Below are 16,913 nucleotides of genomic sequence, written 5' to 3'. Positions count from 1 at the left end.
AATCCAACCACATCCAATGGCAAATTCCTTGCCTACCCTTAATATCTGCCGTAGCACAATTGGAGTGAGGATTGGAACAACAAAAGAATGAAAAAATTGGACTCGACAGTAACTTATGTTTATATTTGAAATACGATGTATTTTAGTTTTTGTGAATATTCTATATTTCAAATATAGTGTAAATATATGTTATAAATTTTAAATACAATGTAAAATTTAAATAATAATATATATTTTTATAAATAGTAAAACTGAATACATTGTAACTATAATTTATAAGCTCAAATGATAAATATTAAATTCTGATCAATACAATGTAAATAGGATCATATAAATACATTCATATATTAAAAACAGTCAAATATTTGAAGTCAAAATGCTATTAAATTAACAAAAACCAAAACAAAATCATGAGGCTTAAAATCCATTTAAAAGGAACTTGTTTCTTCCGATAGTGTCATTGTTTGGCTTCCAAACAGTTTTGTCGACTTCCAATCACATGAGCTTCTTCGACTTCCACATCAGTCTCCGAGTTTGTTTAAGTGCGACATGGATATGAGTCCACAAAAAGCTGCAAAATGCATTAAAAGTGTTGCAGGAAAAACTCTTGTAAACTCTACTTTCATGTTTATCATTTTAACTTTAAACTTATCACTCTAACTGCCATTTTTTTCCCATTTTAGTCGTGCGATTTCACAAAATTTTCCTGTACAAATCAACACTGGAAAATCATAAACTCAGGGTTGGTTTAATGGGTGCTTAAATTGCAGAGCTTGAGGATGTGATTTATCAATACATTTTGCAATGTATCGCAGATTTTCTCAATTATGTGCATAACCCCCTCAAACTTGCATGGTCAAGAGCACAAAAATAGAGTTTTTATGATGTTTTAAGGTGAAAATATTAAGTTAAAATCATCTGTTACTAGGTTTTTATCCTCTCCATACCATGAATTCCACCAACTAAAGCAATTCAATCTTTTTTCAATGATGGCATTATGCAAGTTGAATGGTGAAGGGTCAAGTCTTGAATTGATTAATGAAGGTAGGGATAGTGGAGTGCAAATTGATGAAGTAAAAATGTCAGAATCCCTGGGTAGGGGCGGAATCCGTACCCTAGCCTGGAATTTATCAAGGAGCCTAGATTTCTGCTTAGCTTGGGAGTAAGCTCTCAAGCACTCACAAACTCTGCTACCATGTAAAGGTTAATACAAGTTTGAAATCCAAGTTAAGGCAGGTAGGGGGACTGAATTGAGGTTGCCAAGTGAAGATAAAATCCTCAAGTAGTTAAAATTTCTGTGCCTCAAACATGAAGCTGAACAAAGGGTGGCTGGAAATGAAGATAGAAGACAAGGAGAAAGGAAATCATGAAGTGAGGGGCTGCTGAGATCAAATGTTGGACTATGACCAAAAATCCTTAGGTAGGGGTGGAATCCACCCCCTATCTAGAATTCTTAAAGGCCCCTTTATTTCTGCCATGTAAGAAAAAAATCCTCTTGCATGCCTAAAATCCGCCTTGTTTATAAGTGATGGAAACAAACAAGTGGTGTTAAGAAGCGAAAACAAAGTAATAATATCTACTAAGGAGTCGAGCTAGTGGTCTTGAGTGGAATGAAGAAAATCTGATGGAGAAATTTGAGAATTGATTAAGAAGATAAAATCCTCTCCATGCAAGGTTTCTGCCCAGCAAGAGGATAAAATCCTCAAGACCACCATAATTTGGCCTTGCGTATAGTGATGGAACATGAAAAAGACTTGCATTGTAGGAGTGAAGTGAATGTCAAAATGGTTTGAAAGTTGAGGCTTACTCAAATCCAATGAGAAGATGATTAAAGTTGATGGGTTGAATGAAAGTTGATAAATGAAAAATACCTCGAGGGATGGTGGAATCTTGCATCCTCCAAGGATAAATTGTCATGATCGTCCAATTTTTGCGCTTACTAAGAAGACTCAACTCAAGCTCATGAAGGCAGGAATTCTGAGAGAGAATAAAAAAATTGTGAGTCACTGTCTCCCTTCAGCAAGGTCAGCCTTAATGACTGAGAAAACAAACAAAACAAAACAATTTTATTGGCCAAATATAGCTAAATCGGTCTGCTTTGGAAAGGGAGCCTCTTCAAGTGCAGATCACCTATAAAGGGAGGATGAGATTCATTTTATTTCAACACCAAGACACCGTGACTTCATCTCTGCAAGGCAGCAAATAACCTCTGCTGCAGGCACCAAGTGATGTAATATGGAATTTAGAAGGCATGAAGACAGTTATTTTGCACAGGACAGCAGATTTTGCTCCAAAATCAGAGAGGTGGGGGTGATAGGAAAATAAAATCTAGGACTTGTCAATTGAAAGACTTCACTATTTCCAGTTTTTTAGTTATAAGATCAAGCTTATTTTGAAAATCCTTCCAGGCTGAATGCTAATGTAATTACTTTTCACAAGGATTTTAAGCTTTGTCTTGTGTTTGACTACCATTTTATAAACTTTATGCCCATTGCATTCTTGTCTTTCAAGGAAAGATGGAGTTGATGGCGAGGCTAAACTCAACACTTCTAAGGAGAGGCTAGAGGGAAAGGAGATGTTCAAAACTTCAAATGGCTTGATCAAGCTTAAGAACTTCAAGCTCAAGCTTGAGGACTCTAAATGAGAAGAAAGACATGAGACAAGTTATCAAAGTGCAAATTCAAGCCAAGACCAAGAAGGACGAAGAATCAAAAGAGACAACAAGTTTACAAGTTCAAGATGCAAGTTCAAGTCATGATAGCGAGAAGATTTCAAAATGATGATGGAGAAGGATTTAAAAGATGAAGCAATTTGGGAATATGCCATCACATTGGAAAGCTTGATAATGTTGAGTATCAAAAGATATTATCTCTTCATCAAAATATTGATCAAGTCTACAAGATAGATGACGAGGTGGCACATGGTTGTCTTCTACCAATCAAGAAATTCTAGTTACACATGTCTCAATCAAATTATCCTTAATAATATCTAGCTATACCTATGTAGGATAAATTGTTTTTAATACACCATATTGTAGTCACTGTCGGGAAAGCACTCTTCACGTCCATCTAATACACTAGCCAACCCTTTGATGCAACAATAGAAAGTACAAGACAAATGTAATCCATCTGTGCAACTGTAGCTATGGTCTCAAAATAGTCAATACCTTTAACCCAAGAAAACCCCATAGCCGCTAGATGGGCCTTTTACTTATTAACAAAACCATCAACTACAAGTTGGGTACGATACATGAATTTGCATTGAACCAACTTTTGTACCTTAGAAAGAGGAACCAAATTCCAAACATGACTAAACAATAACACTTTGGTATACCTGAAGCATCCAGAAACTTTTGAAGATCAATAGAGTCTGCATGACTCAAGAGACTGATACCCAAAGTTTGGGAATGAGTGCAACGAGTCACTGAGGGATCACTTGCATGACAACCCAACATCCTTAACATTTTTAGCACATAAGGGTCTACTAGGTACATGCAGAGTAGAAGGAGAAGATTGAGTATTGCAAATAACTAGATCAGTACCATCATCTGGAATGGTAGCATCAAGAGCATCCTCCTCCTCCTCTAGAGGCAATACATCTTTTGAAGAAGATCTTGGAAGAAGAGAGGGAGAGGTCAGAGGTGGAGAATTCGTCGAAGTAAAGGATTCATCAAATTGAAGTCCATGACAAAAATGTACCTCTTGAGTGAGTTCAAGGAATCGATATCCCTTTATATCCTCACAATATTGAACAAAAATGAAGCACTAACTTTTCTTCTCCATTGCTTTACGCTGATTATCATGAATGAATGTTCATGCATCACTACCAAATACTCTGAAAAAGGATACTCTAGGCTTATATGAAACGAAGCCTCTTTCAGAGTCTTATGTAGCACTGCTTTATGAGGCATATGATTTTGAATATACTTTGCACAATTAAAAACCTTTGCCCAAAATGTTGTAGCCATGGACTTAGATTGAAGCATGGAATCGACATTTTTTTGTAAGGTTTTGTACTTCCGCTTGACCACACCATTTTGTTGAGTATTATATGGTACTGTAGTTTGATGAAGGATACCTCGAGTACTATGAAATTCCTTAAATGAGTCATTGACATACTCCTTCCCATTATTTGTATGGAACTTTTGGAGGGAATATTTTGACTGCTTCTCCATAGATGCAAGAAATGTAATGAAGTATTAAGTACCTTAGTTTTGTACTTCAAACAATACACCTATGTGCACTTGGAGAAGTCATCAATGAATGTGAGCACATACTTGGCCCCTAAAAATGAAGGAGTTGGAGATGACATGAGGTCACGATGCACCAACTCAAGGGGAGCCAAAGCTCATGTGGTTGTACCCTTAGGAAATGGATCTCTATGATGCTTGCCAAGAACACAACTTGGACAAACTCCATTTGAACAAGAGATTTGAGGTAGACCAATTACCAAGCTCATCTACTGAAGATATCTATAATTTAGGTGCTCAAACCATTCGTGCCAAAGCTTGCTTATAGAATCTGCATGAGCAATAAGGGATGATCCTGATGAAGAATCAAATCCATCAAACCTGTACAAACAGGTTACATGATCAATTGTTCCTTTAGCAATGACTTTTTCGAGATCCTGCATCTTTATGATAGTCACACGAGTAGGAGAAAGCTCAATCATTTTTCCATCTAGATTGTAAATTTGGTAGATGGAAAGAAGATTTTGTGAAATATTAGGAACAAAAAGAACATCATCAATGCTACCATCGTGCATCTTAACTGATCCTGTCCCTAGAAATGGAATTTGTTATGATGTGAAGTAGGACTATCAAAAAGAGAATCAAGAAGATCAATTGAATGAGTCATGTGATGTGAAGCACCAAAATCAAGGATCCAATTGGAACTTTTAGATGATGAAGCCTATGTTGAGAGGGCTTGTCCTTTGCCCAAGGAAGAAGAATTAGGCACCGAAATCTTGTTCCTCTTCATAACTTTTAATGCTGCTAGTCTTTGGGAATCTGGTGTGTCATTATGCTTGGGTTTTCCTTGAAAGGAATAATTTTTCTGTTTCTGCCTATACCTAGAAGATAACCCTCCTAAGTTAGGAGTAGAAGAAGGAGGAGGTTTAATCTTCTGATCATTATTCATTAGGCTTATAAGGAGGTCTATATGGAGCTTACCTTGTAAAGATGGATCTGCTTGTGGTTGCTTCTCATACTTACCCTTGCCCTTAGAAGATTGAGCCATTAGTGCATGACTCTTAGGAAGAGCATCCATCTTAATTAACTTGACTTGCTCCCTAGTTAGTTTATCACAAGATTCCTCAAATGAGGGCATCGTGCGATCTCCCATAACATCCATAGTAGAATAGAAGGTAGAGGCAAACACTTGGAAAGACCTCTAAGATCAGACATAATCAAGAAATTACACTCCTTATCTACTTTGGGATGACCACAACCTTTCAATTGAGACACAAGAGACTTGAACTGTGCAAGGAAATCATGAATGGAGGGGAATGCATTTGGGGAAAGAGAAAGGAGACCAGCTTCTAGTTGCGAGATTTTCAATTGGTAACTTTACCATACGACCTTGCAAGGTTATCCTAAACTTCTTTAGGTGTTGTAGACTCAGCAGTGTGGAACAACAAATTATATGTCACAGAGACCAATGAGTCCTTTTGCCTCATCCATTTTGTGTATATGAACAAATTTCTCAAAGGCCTTGGTGAACTACGGTTGGTTAGCTTCCAATAGCTGTCAGAGACCTCAAGATTGCAACAATTACATCATTTTGAGCTTCCATGTGTGATAGTTGTGTGGGGTGAGCAATTCAATCCTAAGGTCCAAACATCTTGGATAAGTGTACACAAAGGATGAATATGTGAAGTACACCCCCTAGAGCAGATAAAATCTGATAATACAATGGTTGAAGAATAATTTTGCCAAGAGAAAACTAAAACAATTTGTGAGTTTAAGATAGTAAAATGGTAATTGTTTTGGAAAATACCTTTACTGCACCGTAGTTCATTGAAGGAGCTTCTTGATGATAGCTTGGTTGCAAAAAATGGATTGCAAACAACCAATGACAAGATAAAATCAGCCACAAATTAATCTCGAATTGCAAACATTAAATCATTGTACATTGAATAATGGAGGACAAACTAATGAATAATACCTTATCCATTCTTGCACCATGGGCCGACCACTGGAAACTGGGTTCACCAATTATAGATGACCCCCAACAACATAGGAATGATCACAACCTCTTGTTAGATCACCGAAAAAAGAAGAGGAAAATCCGGATGCTAGGAGTGATGACAGGTAGATATGATTACCAACTATTGTTTCATAGATTTGTGCTCCACATAATGCTCCAAGGCGTTTAGCTCACAAGACATTAAAGAATGCCCCTATTGATGCTCATGCAATGAAAGGATGACTATACACATGAACTTATGCACACATTACTAGATTGTGTGCTAAAAAAGCTCAAGCTATTTTTCAGAGCATACACTAGATTTGGATATGGAAGAACTTAATATGAGTTGAGACAATAACTATTGCATTAAAGATCCTTGGCAACTCACTAACTATGGAAGCGAATGGGTCTGAACAATGAACTTAATGCTCCTTAATGGCATTGCTCCCTATTTGTAGAAGAAGTGCAACCAAAAAATGAATATCAAAGCTATGCAACTAATACATTTGTCGGAAAAAATCAATAATAGATATCAAACTGCTAATAAAGAATAGTCTGTCAATCAATAGTCGATCTACTGGCATTGCTAAGAACTAATTTCGAGCCAATTAATGACAACACACTTTGATATCTTAAAATCTGCTAAGGTGCATCTTCGTTAATGATTTCTACTAATAGATCTATGAAATGCTTTCAACGTGACTTCATGAGCCTCACTAGTGAAAGTAAACTCAGCCTTCAAGTCAATAAACAACCACACAGACTTAATGAAGAACTAGATTTGCTGAAAGTCCCTTCATTCTCTATGTCTAGTAAAGAGCCAAATCTTCTTATGCCAATCAGGCACATTCTCTATGTCTAGTAAAGAGCCAAATCTTCTTATGCCAGTCAGGCAAGGCACCTACCATTCAGATCAATATGGGCTTTGAGACAGATAAGCTCCCAAAGGTAAAGCAAGAGACAAGGTACCATAAGATATACACCAATGAAAAAGATAAGATCCATGAACTTTCAACACTGTTTTCCAAGGAACACTAATGACCGATACCAAATCCATGGTAAAGAAGCTCCATAGCATCTTACGATCTAGATGGCCTAGGTTAGAGGTGCTCAACCTCTTACAAAGGAGTTTGGTTTGTAAACCCGCCCATTTAATGCATTGCCTAGATGCTTTGATGATGATCCTTCAAGTAAGATTAACTCGAGTAAAACACACAAGAGAAGGAAATATGTACCAAAGTCCTTGTTGTTGCTGGTGTTGAAGATCTTGTCTGATCTCAAGTTTGTGTCTTGCATCCAACACTAACATTGCACTGAGCAGGTGCAAGTAATAACACCACTAGGTTCAACCAAGCACCCAAAAAAGATGTTATATTGAGTGCAAGATCATTTGGTAAATAAACAAGAAGAATTTAACTACTTGATATGACATCAACCAAACACTCTATCCTTGTCAGTTGTGTGGAATCAAACACTAGGTGGTTGATGAGAAAAATGGACCCTTTTGAAGCGCTTCTAATTGCCACTTAGAATGCAAGAGATCCCTAATCTTTGATTCTCTAATATAAATGAATTTGAGGCCACAAGAAGTTGTCAAATCATCAGTGATACAAATTGCTTAAGAGCAAATCTAATACTATAGGAAACTTGCCAAATACAAATTGAAGGAAGTAAACAAATATGCAAACAATGGTAAACTAGAGAGTAACTAGGAACCTCAAAACATTAAAAGAAAATAAAAACTCTCAGAATCTTAGGAGTTGTGAGACTTTAAACTCTGCTACCATTTTAGGATAAATTATCCTATACCTAGAACCCAATCTATAGACATCCATCAAATGAGAGAAGTTATCAGCAGAAGAAAATGTATTGATAGAAGTATGTATAAACATACAACAAGCTTGTTCATAAACAAGCAAGAGTAGATATAAGGAAAGGATATGGTTGAGAGTCAAGACAAGTATCTCAAGTTCGTATAGAACTTAATAATATCCTCAATAATAATGTTTCCATCAACTCATGCCATGTGTACAATTTTCTCATTGGCCTCAAAATCATTGGAATTTTCTTAGTAGCCAACAAGGTGGTGACTTCATGTAGTTGGTCGGTAATGTGACAACCCTAATTAGGGTTTGTAGAGATAAATCTTGTCCCTTCATTGTAATTGAACAACTATAGAAGGCCGAGGCCTTCTCATTTGTAAAGAGTTAAGAGTCAAGAGATTAGGAGACTAGAGAAAAGTTAGCTAGCTAGTAGAGAATAGATTATGAAGAGACTAGACAAAATTGTTGCTATAATGCTATCAAAGCAATTGATGATTCATTGTTGGTTTTCATGGTGGATTAATTAATGTTGCTTTGAAGTGTTGCATGGTTTCTTCAATTCCTCATTTAGGATTCTATTTCGTGTTAAGTAGAAGCAGAAGTAGATGGGATGGAAGGTAATGTTGAATGATGATTTTGAAGCTATTGTCCATATCTTATGTCCTATATCATCCGTGTGTAGGATTGGGTGGGGGGAGGGGTGCGCCATGAGCCCTCCCCCAACCCAGGGACTATAGGAGGCTGGTGCAAGCCCAAACAGATATTTTAGCTCTTCTGCCCTGAAATAAGAAGTCAATAAGCATGATCTATGACCTCCCTGCTGTTCATTTCTGTGCATTAAAATCTGTATGTTATGCTACAAAATGAGGTTAGCACTGGAAACATAAACCTGTTATCCAATGTTCCATAGTGAAGTTATTATGCAGATCTGATAATATTAAAAAAAGGTTCCAGAAGTTGATATTTCCTTTTTACTAATACATGAATGCCATGGTTTTTAATATAAATATTGAAAGCACATCACATAATTCAGAACATGTATACTCTTTGACAAGATCACTTAGTTGGGGAAGCTAAAAATATTAGTAGCAAAACCGGACAGCTCACTACACCACCAAATTTACATTACAAATTTGTTATCTTAAATACACCTTAGGGAAGAAAAGGAGGATGTATCTATACCATGAATCCATATCCATGTTACATGGGAATTTGCCCCCCTATTTTTGGCCCTCTAGGAAATGCACCGGAAACACTTCCCCATCCCGTCCCCTGCCATTCCGTCCTCATCCCCAAAATCCTGTAAAAGCATTTTAGAAACCAACACAAGTCAATGTTTTTCTGAAGACAGAAAAGTAGAAACAAATCCAAGTGGGCTTTGACATTAACTAATGGTTCTAAGCTGGCCCTAAGTTGAATCTATGTTTCATGCATACGTTAAAGTGTTGGAGTTGCAGGTTTATTTTGTGTCTCAGATGGCGTTTTCTGTTTCAGCATAAATTTTGCCATGAAAAGTTATATAAAACATATAATATATTAATATATCTTGAAAATTATGAAAACCTACCTTAATTGCAAACCTTAGAACATTTTTTCAAGGTTTGGGGTTCACATTTAGAAAATAAGAACATAACCTAACCCTGAAAATATCAAGGTTCAGCGCTAGGGTGGGGCCATATGCTCTCATGAGGTTTGAACCACAATGCAATTTTATAATTTAAAATGATGCAGTATTAAAAACAAACTGATGTGTGAAATGGCCAGGAACAATAGGGCTAGTTTATAGGAGACACAAAATTGTTTTGAAAGCCCTTACTAGCAAACTGTTGTTTGATGTTGGAAAATGCCTGAATAAGTTCTGTAGATTTCTTCCAAAGAACCCTGTGGAATGAGGAAAAATCCTGAAATATTTTCATAGAAAGAGGAAAAAACTAGGAAAAATGCAAAAATCTTGATCGCAAGTGGTGATTTTAAGGCAATAAAATCAGTCAAACTATTTAATACAACTTTTGTGCTAAAACACTCTCCGCAAGGGTAGGAAAGCTGCATTCTCGTGCAACTGAACTGCTCTTTCAATATCATAATGTTTTGCTGTCCCAAACATCGGTCTCATATAGTGCCATCCTGAAAACTCTACGAAACATCGTGATGTAATTATGAAGGCTATTGACTGGCATTTTTTAAGAGTCAATTTGACATTGTGGAGTTCTTAATTTTTCTGAGAAAGAAGTTTTGCTTCTTGATAGCACATTTTCACATAAAGGGAACAAGAAAAATAACTGATGCCTTTAACCTTTATTTGTTGAATCACAACGCAGGTGACAACCATAAGTTCACTTGCATGCAGTTTGTTCGAGTTTTTACGTTGAGTTACCTGTTTTATATTCTCATAGTGATGGCACCATGGTGACAGCAGTAGACCCTAGTCATTTAGTTAGTTAATTACCTGAGATGAGAGTGATCTGTGGATGTAAATTAGGAGAAGATTCTAGTCATCTAGTTCGGTTCATCAAGTAGTCGAGGCCTAAGTGATCAGTGTATTTAACTAGTCACGGCTACTTTAATTAGGAGTTGTTGGTAGACTGGGTTGACCGATTAGTCAGACTAGTTCACCAATTGATCAAATTGAGCGTCACCCAACTAAAATGTAAGCTTAACTTGAATCTCTACTTGACACGTAACCTATTTTTTTCTGGGTAGATACTTAGTGCATTTGTTTATTTAAGGTGCGCATATTTTATTCAGTTTTTTTGAGAATATAGTTGCAGCTAGTTAAATTCTGTTCACTTTCTGTTAATATTATCAGCAGAAGTGTTGGTTATCATATTCAGAGATTATTGTTTTCATTATAGTTTTCATGTGTTAAGCTACCTGGTTTAAGAATTTAAAATTCCATAGTGCAGAATCTACTTGACATGGTCTGCAAATGATCACAGCTCTGATTTTTTATTTGTTTCTTGTTATCTGATTAGTTATTGGTTCAGGCATCAATTCTTAATCTTGCAACCTGTGAATCATAAGGCTTTTATTTCTATTGTGGCAATAATTTGTAAATATCTTCAAAATGTAGGCTCTAAAGCTAGAAAGGGTGGTCATTTTTCCATATCCACCAATATAATCAGTGGAACTAGCAAGGACCTTAAGAAAACTACTACAGTAGGTACCAAAAATGGTAGTGTGCCTGATTCTGGGAGCAGGGATTCTGATGATGAGCCACTGGTATGGCCATTTTTGTACTCTTTCTGTTATTATTTGGTGATTCTTACATCTAATTTTGATTTCTTACCATTTGACATATAGATTTTGATTGAGCCAGGGCTTTTTGGCAATGAGATGCAATCTTTGCCCTTGTTTCATTACATGCTCAGTGCTTTTAACATTGCTATTGTCTGACAATGCAGAATTCATGGTGGACTCGTATGCGCAAGATTCACTGAACTGTATGGGTAAAAATGTCTCACTAATTCAATGATGGCAGTTAACAAATAGTGCCTGCCATTTGTTTGAGGTCTTTATCATAATGTATGAGTTAATCAGGGTCTGGGTGTCTGCCTATGTATGGTGGAATTGTAATTTTACAGCCTTCTGGCTTTTGACTTAAAGGTCAATGAATTTGGACGGTTAATGTTAGATAGAAGTTCTTGTTGAGGTCATGATGGTTTCAGGGCTTCCCATTGCTCTAGCATTCCTATGATACTATAGGTAGATGCTTGTAGTACACCTGCTGTATTCTATCATTCATATGATGTATTTAATATTTTATCTTAAAAGTTATCCTTTTTCTGGTTGCATTATACATGCACATATCTGAGCATGCCTATGTTCTAATCTTATAGGCAATCCTGTAAGTATACCTCGTGAAAATTTATTATCTTTGATTTTGAACTGCTAAATTACTTATTTTTCTATCCTGCAGATTTATAGATATTCAACTAACATTAAAATTGTTTCTGTTGCACTGCACATGGTTGCAGGAATACCGACGACACAAAATTGCAGTACTGGCAATTTCCAATTTTGTTTCATCCTAGAAATTTTTGTTGTATATCATGCAGTTGTCACAAATCACTGATTCAACAGTGCGTTAATCTATTTCTTTGTTGTTTTCTCTGAACATTCTTTCCCATATTTTACCCCTTCCTATCTGTAGTAATAAAAATTTTAGAGCAATATTTGCTCATGTTGGGACTTTGTAGTATCGCAGGAACACTTATTTGGGGGTTAATACATGCTCGTCTTGCCTATTAACACTTACTACTTAGAGGCTGAAAGCAGTGGAGTTTCTGTAGCAATCCATCACGGGATGCAATACTTTGACCTACCAATTCAAGTGCCATTTGCAGTATTGAAGTAGAGAGAGAGAGTTTGTTATGATGGTTTGAGGAGTCTACCGTGTTTTTAGTTGATATTGTATTCTGAATTAGGGTCACTGTTATAAATGTAGTTTTGATATAAAATGCATAAGACACAATTATATAGAATGTTGCTTAATACATTTGTGTTATTCAGCCATGATTGACTACAAAGCTGGATTGTTGGTAGCCATTTAATCTTACACTATGATAGCTCTTTTTCATGAGCTCAGACCAGCTTGCAGTATGTAAACATTGTTGTCTGAAATGTTTAGATGATTCTTGTTTAAACAGGGACCTTGCAGCATATGACTTTATTAAGAAATATAAAATTTGCATATCAAGTTTAACAGAAATAATTCTTGGAAGTTTTGAATGTGTAGGAAAATGTCTCTGTTTGTTGCCTTTCTTTTGACGTTGTTTCTGAGGCATACACCACTGATCTAGCATTAGTTTCGTTTTACTTGAAGAGTTGAGAATTGAAGTTTCATTTGCTCAACTAACATACTTTGGATGGATATGGTATATGTGGAGGCCTCTTTATATTTGCTAAGTGATAGTTATCGTTGGGTATATGAAGTTTGAACAAATTGAAGAGCCCTTAAATATTTTGATTATGATTTTTTCTTTGTAGAGTTTTTATTCCCGAAGCAGTCTCCAGATCTAGTCATTCCACAGATAAGAGCTAGTTCGATGAGAGACTGGGTGCCACTATTTCTAGTGTTGCATATATGCATTCAGTAATGTTTTATATATTAGATTGGTTGGGATATTTCTCGTAAGAATCGCAATAACTGGAAACTTTTGGAGCTCAATATTATTATGTTTGTAATGTTACATCAGATGAATTCTAATTGTAATTATGTGATGTTGCGTCCAATGATGCCGACGACATATACTGGTGTAGGTTATATAATAACGAGAGAAATTTTTTGGGAGCGCTACATTAGTTGTATTTTCTTCATAACGAGGTTTTCACAAGGATTGTAGGTTGTTTGCATTATTATGAGCCAACTTATTAAGCTATTATTACACGTGGCAACTTATTGTTCCTTTCTTATATATTTATGGGCAACGGTATCAGTGTAACATCAGATCCACGACCAATTTATTATATGGCAAATGTGATTGTTTCTATAGTGAGCATGATTTTCACGCGCATATTTGAATCAGTTATTAACCCTTATATAATTTTTCTTTTGGGCTTTATCGATGGGAATAACCTCACATACTTTTAGCATATCGCTGGCATTTAATTATCACTTTCTTGTTCGAGTTCCATTACTAATTTTATGTGAGGTGTCTGTTTAACAACTGTCCACTATGCAAAAGACATCGACTGAAAAGAAGTGAAAATCTTTAATGTTCTATTTTTTTGTGGAATCAGAATAAAAATGACTTTGATTTATGTTATAGAAAGAATGGATATTGTTAAATTATGCTGAAACTGCAAAATATCGCCCTGGCGTCTTTAGATACACGGTAAAGCCGAAACAGGTAGCAAAGTTGCAATAATGAATTTGTGCCGTAAAATCTTTGGAATTCGCAGAGCTCCTTGGGGCCATGCTGCCATGCAATTTCTGCAGGCTTCTGAAATACGCCGGTGAGCTTTACTTATACCGTGGAAAAATTGAGTTCATTGATGCGGTCCTGAACTTCGATTTGATCCTTGACTTTGGGCAAGGTTCAAGTTTCTGTGGATTGATTAGTTTGAAAGAGAATATTGCATGAAAAAGGTGTTTGGTATGTTATATGGATGTCTTTAACGTAATGAAAAAATATAGTTTGGTTATTACATCTGTCTGTCTTTTTGTCACACCATTTGTAAATTTAGCTTCGATCAAAACTCCAGAATTTTATGTAAATTTCACATGTAATATAGATGCATCTTTTATATATATATATATATACACACACACACACGAGTAACCAACTTTTAGAGGATCAAAACTGTCAAATTAGATATCACCAAAAATATGGTAAATGTTTACTCAAGAATTGAATTATACAAGTCATAAATTGTTTTGGCCGTGTTAATCTTTAAACTGTTTCCTTTAGGTTTGATTATTGACAAATGGTATTTTCCCTTTTTAATGTTGATATTGATCTCTCCAATACCCTGATAGACGAGTTTAGTTTTATTCCATGTTGATATACTGGTTAGAATTTAGATGTAAATAAGCACAGTTTACAACATGAATAATCATAGTAGTTCTAGGCCCAGATGAATTCAATTGTCGTAAAAGTAAATTTGTTAATTTGTTAGTTACAGGAGCATTTTTTCTTTTTTGTCTTAAATCATTGGGCGAAATGTGCCGTTAAAGAAATAATCTAGGTTAGTTAACTTAAATAATAGAAGTGGCGTTTTATAATTGCAATAATATAGAATTATATGTCATGGAAATCCTGGAATCAAGTCTATTATGTATTGTCTAGAAGTTAGTACCATCTATGATCATATACTTTCATGTGGTTCAATATTGAGTGGTTGGGTTGATTTCAAATAGTGTGGATTTGATAGGATGCTTGAATTTGTGTTCACGATTTGATAGATTGTGCTTTAGTAAATTGATTAATCTTCAGCTCGCCTATTCTTTAATATCTTCTGGTGGTGTCCAAGGACATTGTTTAGTTGTTTGTTAACTTATAGCTGACCAATAGATAAACTCTTCTAGAGAGTTAGAGAGTTGGATTAATGACTAGAAATATATTGAAATCAACATTTGGAAGAATTTGGGCTATGTGATTAATGTGAATTCGATTCTTTGATCCTTTAAATATTAAATTAATCTTTAATGATCTGCTTTGCAATTACATACTCTAAGATAAGTGCACACTACATGTGTTTAAATCTCATGACATGACAATATGTTACACAAAAGTTCAAATAGAAATAGAGAAATTCAAGTTATTTTTTCAAGAATCTTGTAATGAAGAATTGAACAGTTGTTTGAATATGATAATTTTACTGTATAACAAATACACAAAATTGTGCATGCAATAATGAAAAGCAAATGACGTGTGTGTGAGCGCGTGCGCATGCATGTACATGCGCACGTGTAGAATAAAGGTAAAATTGATTGGGCATTGAGCTAGTCAAAGAAAAAGATTTGTTATTATAATCACCTAAAATGGGTCTAGCTAAATCAATCGCCCTAAATGTCATTTAGGTGATTAAACAATATCTAATCAAGTAATCTCGAGCATAATTATGTAATTTGACTAGATCAATTTAATTACATAATTCATCAAGGCATCAATTATCATTCATCAAGGATGATTCCTTAATTAATTATTCTAGTTGTTTAATCAAATCAAACCAAAAAACACACAGTAATATTAATTAAAGCGAATTCATTAATTGTCCTACTATCCAAATGTAGCACGAAAGCATAAACGATGCAATTCACGCCAATGAGCTTTAATCACATGGATCAATCAAGATTCTAATCTATACCATTCATCAGGGATCAATCTTGATCATTAAATTCAAATTAAGATCTTTCCGTACACTAAGAAATCTATAAGATCAACCTTCATCAAGCCATTTGATATCTACATTTTCTCACACAAGCACATGCTGCAAATTTATATCTAGAACTCTTATCATAATCTCTTACTGCCAATTTGCACCTAGATCTTTTCAATCCTCTATCTTGCATCAATTCTTCATTCTAGCTCTAGCTTATCGATTCTTCTAGTTTGCATTCATGTAGATGCATATTTGATTAAATCTTTCATTTCATAGATGTCTAGTCATTGATCTATGCACAATTCTGAGAGCATACTAATAAATAGATTAAACTCTTTATGATTATGAAGCAATGATGCAATCTTCTTTGGTTATTATATTAATTGCATTGATTATGATTGATTAAGCATTGAAATTGAGATTTCATTGAAGTATTTTGTATCAGGTTTGAAGCTCACAGTTTCACACAACGATTTACAATTTCAGCTGGATATGGTGGTGGAGAATGTTGCAAGTCAAATAGGCTCTAATTAACACGACTGCTTGATTTGTGTCTGCTCGCTTTGTCCAACAAATTGGTATTGTTTCTACCGGGGTGAGCTATGTTTGGCATGATGTATTAAAGCCTATTATTGTTGGTTCCACCCAACATAATGCTGATAGGGATCCTCTGATAGAGGTTTCTAATGCTTGCCCTATCTTGAAAAATATATCTAGCTTTATTGTTATTGTCTCTTATTCTATTGGATCCTTAGATTCTCTTGTTTGGCTGGATGAAGCGTCTATGGTGGAGAGTTGGATCGCAGTTTTCAGAAAACTCATAAGAAATCTTCTCCTCGATTCAAGATGACTTTGCTTCCAAAAAAAGGAGGCAAAGAAAGATCATATTTTTTCTTTTATATTGTACGTTGTAGGATCCTGATATAAAAAATCAAATGGAGTTGTTTGGGTGTAATGCTTATATATCTATATTGTTGATGTGTTGGGTGTTTGCTAGTTATTGTAATCCAAAATAATTTCATTTTGGGGGTTTCCATTGAATATATATATATATATATATATATACACACACACACAC

At 35.3% G+C, this 16,913-nt stretch overlaps 1 protein-coding gene and 1 long non-coding RNA gene across 5 annotated transcripts in view; both read left to right on the top strand.

The window, feature by feature from the left end:
- LOC149567746 (binding protein) overlaps positions 1-11,785 on the top strand; it is a 113,530-nt gene extending 101,745 nt beyond the window's left edge. For all 4 annotated transcript variants that reach the window (XM_089821007.1, XM_089821005.1, XM_089821006.1 and 1 more), the window contains exons 32-33: positions 11,082-11,230; positions 11,413-11,785. In XM_089821007.1, coding sequence (XP_089677133.1) covers positions 11,082-11,230; positions 11,413-11,448 — 185 coding nt within the window. In that variant the 3' untranslated portion in view covers positions 11,449-11,785. The remainder of the gene's footprint in view (positions 1-11,081; positions 11,231-11,412) is intronic.
- Positions 11,786-11,964: 179 nt separating this feature from the next.
- On the top strand, positions 11,965-12,366 carry LOC149567745 (uncharacterized). Its single transcript, XR_016362477.1, has 2 exons — positions 11,965-12,090; positions 12,208-12,366. It is a non-coding gene; the product is annotated as an uncharacterized LOC149567745 (long non-coding RNA).
- The last annotated feature ends 4,547 nt before the right edge of the window (positions 12,367-16,913 follow it).

The sequence above is a fragment of the Cupressus sempervirens genome, chromosome 3, assembly GCF_028749045.1.
Source record: "Cupressus sempervirens isolate cs-2001-9-10 chromosome 3, ASM2874904v1, whole genome shotgun sequence".
Taxonomy (NCBI): Eukaryota; Viridiplantae; Streptophyta; class Pinopsida; order Cupressales; family Cupressaceae; genus Cupressus; species Cupressus sempervirens.
The sequence above is the reverse complement of the archived record's forward strand: the minus strand, read 5'-3'. Positions and strand labels throughout refer to the sequence as shown.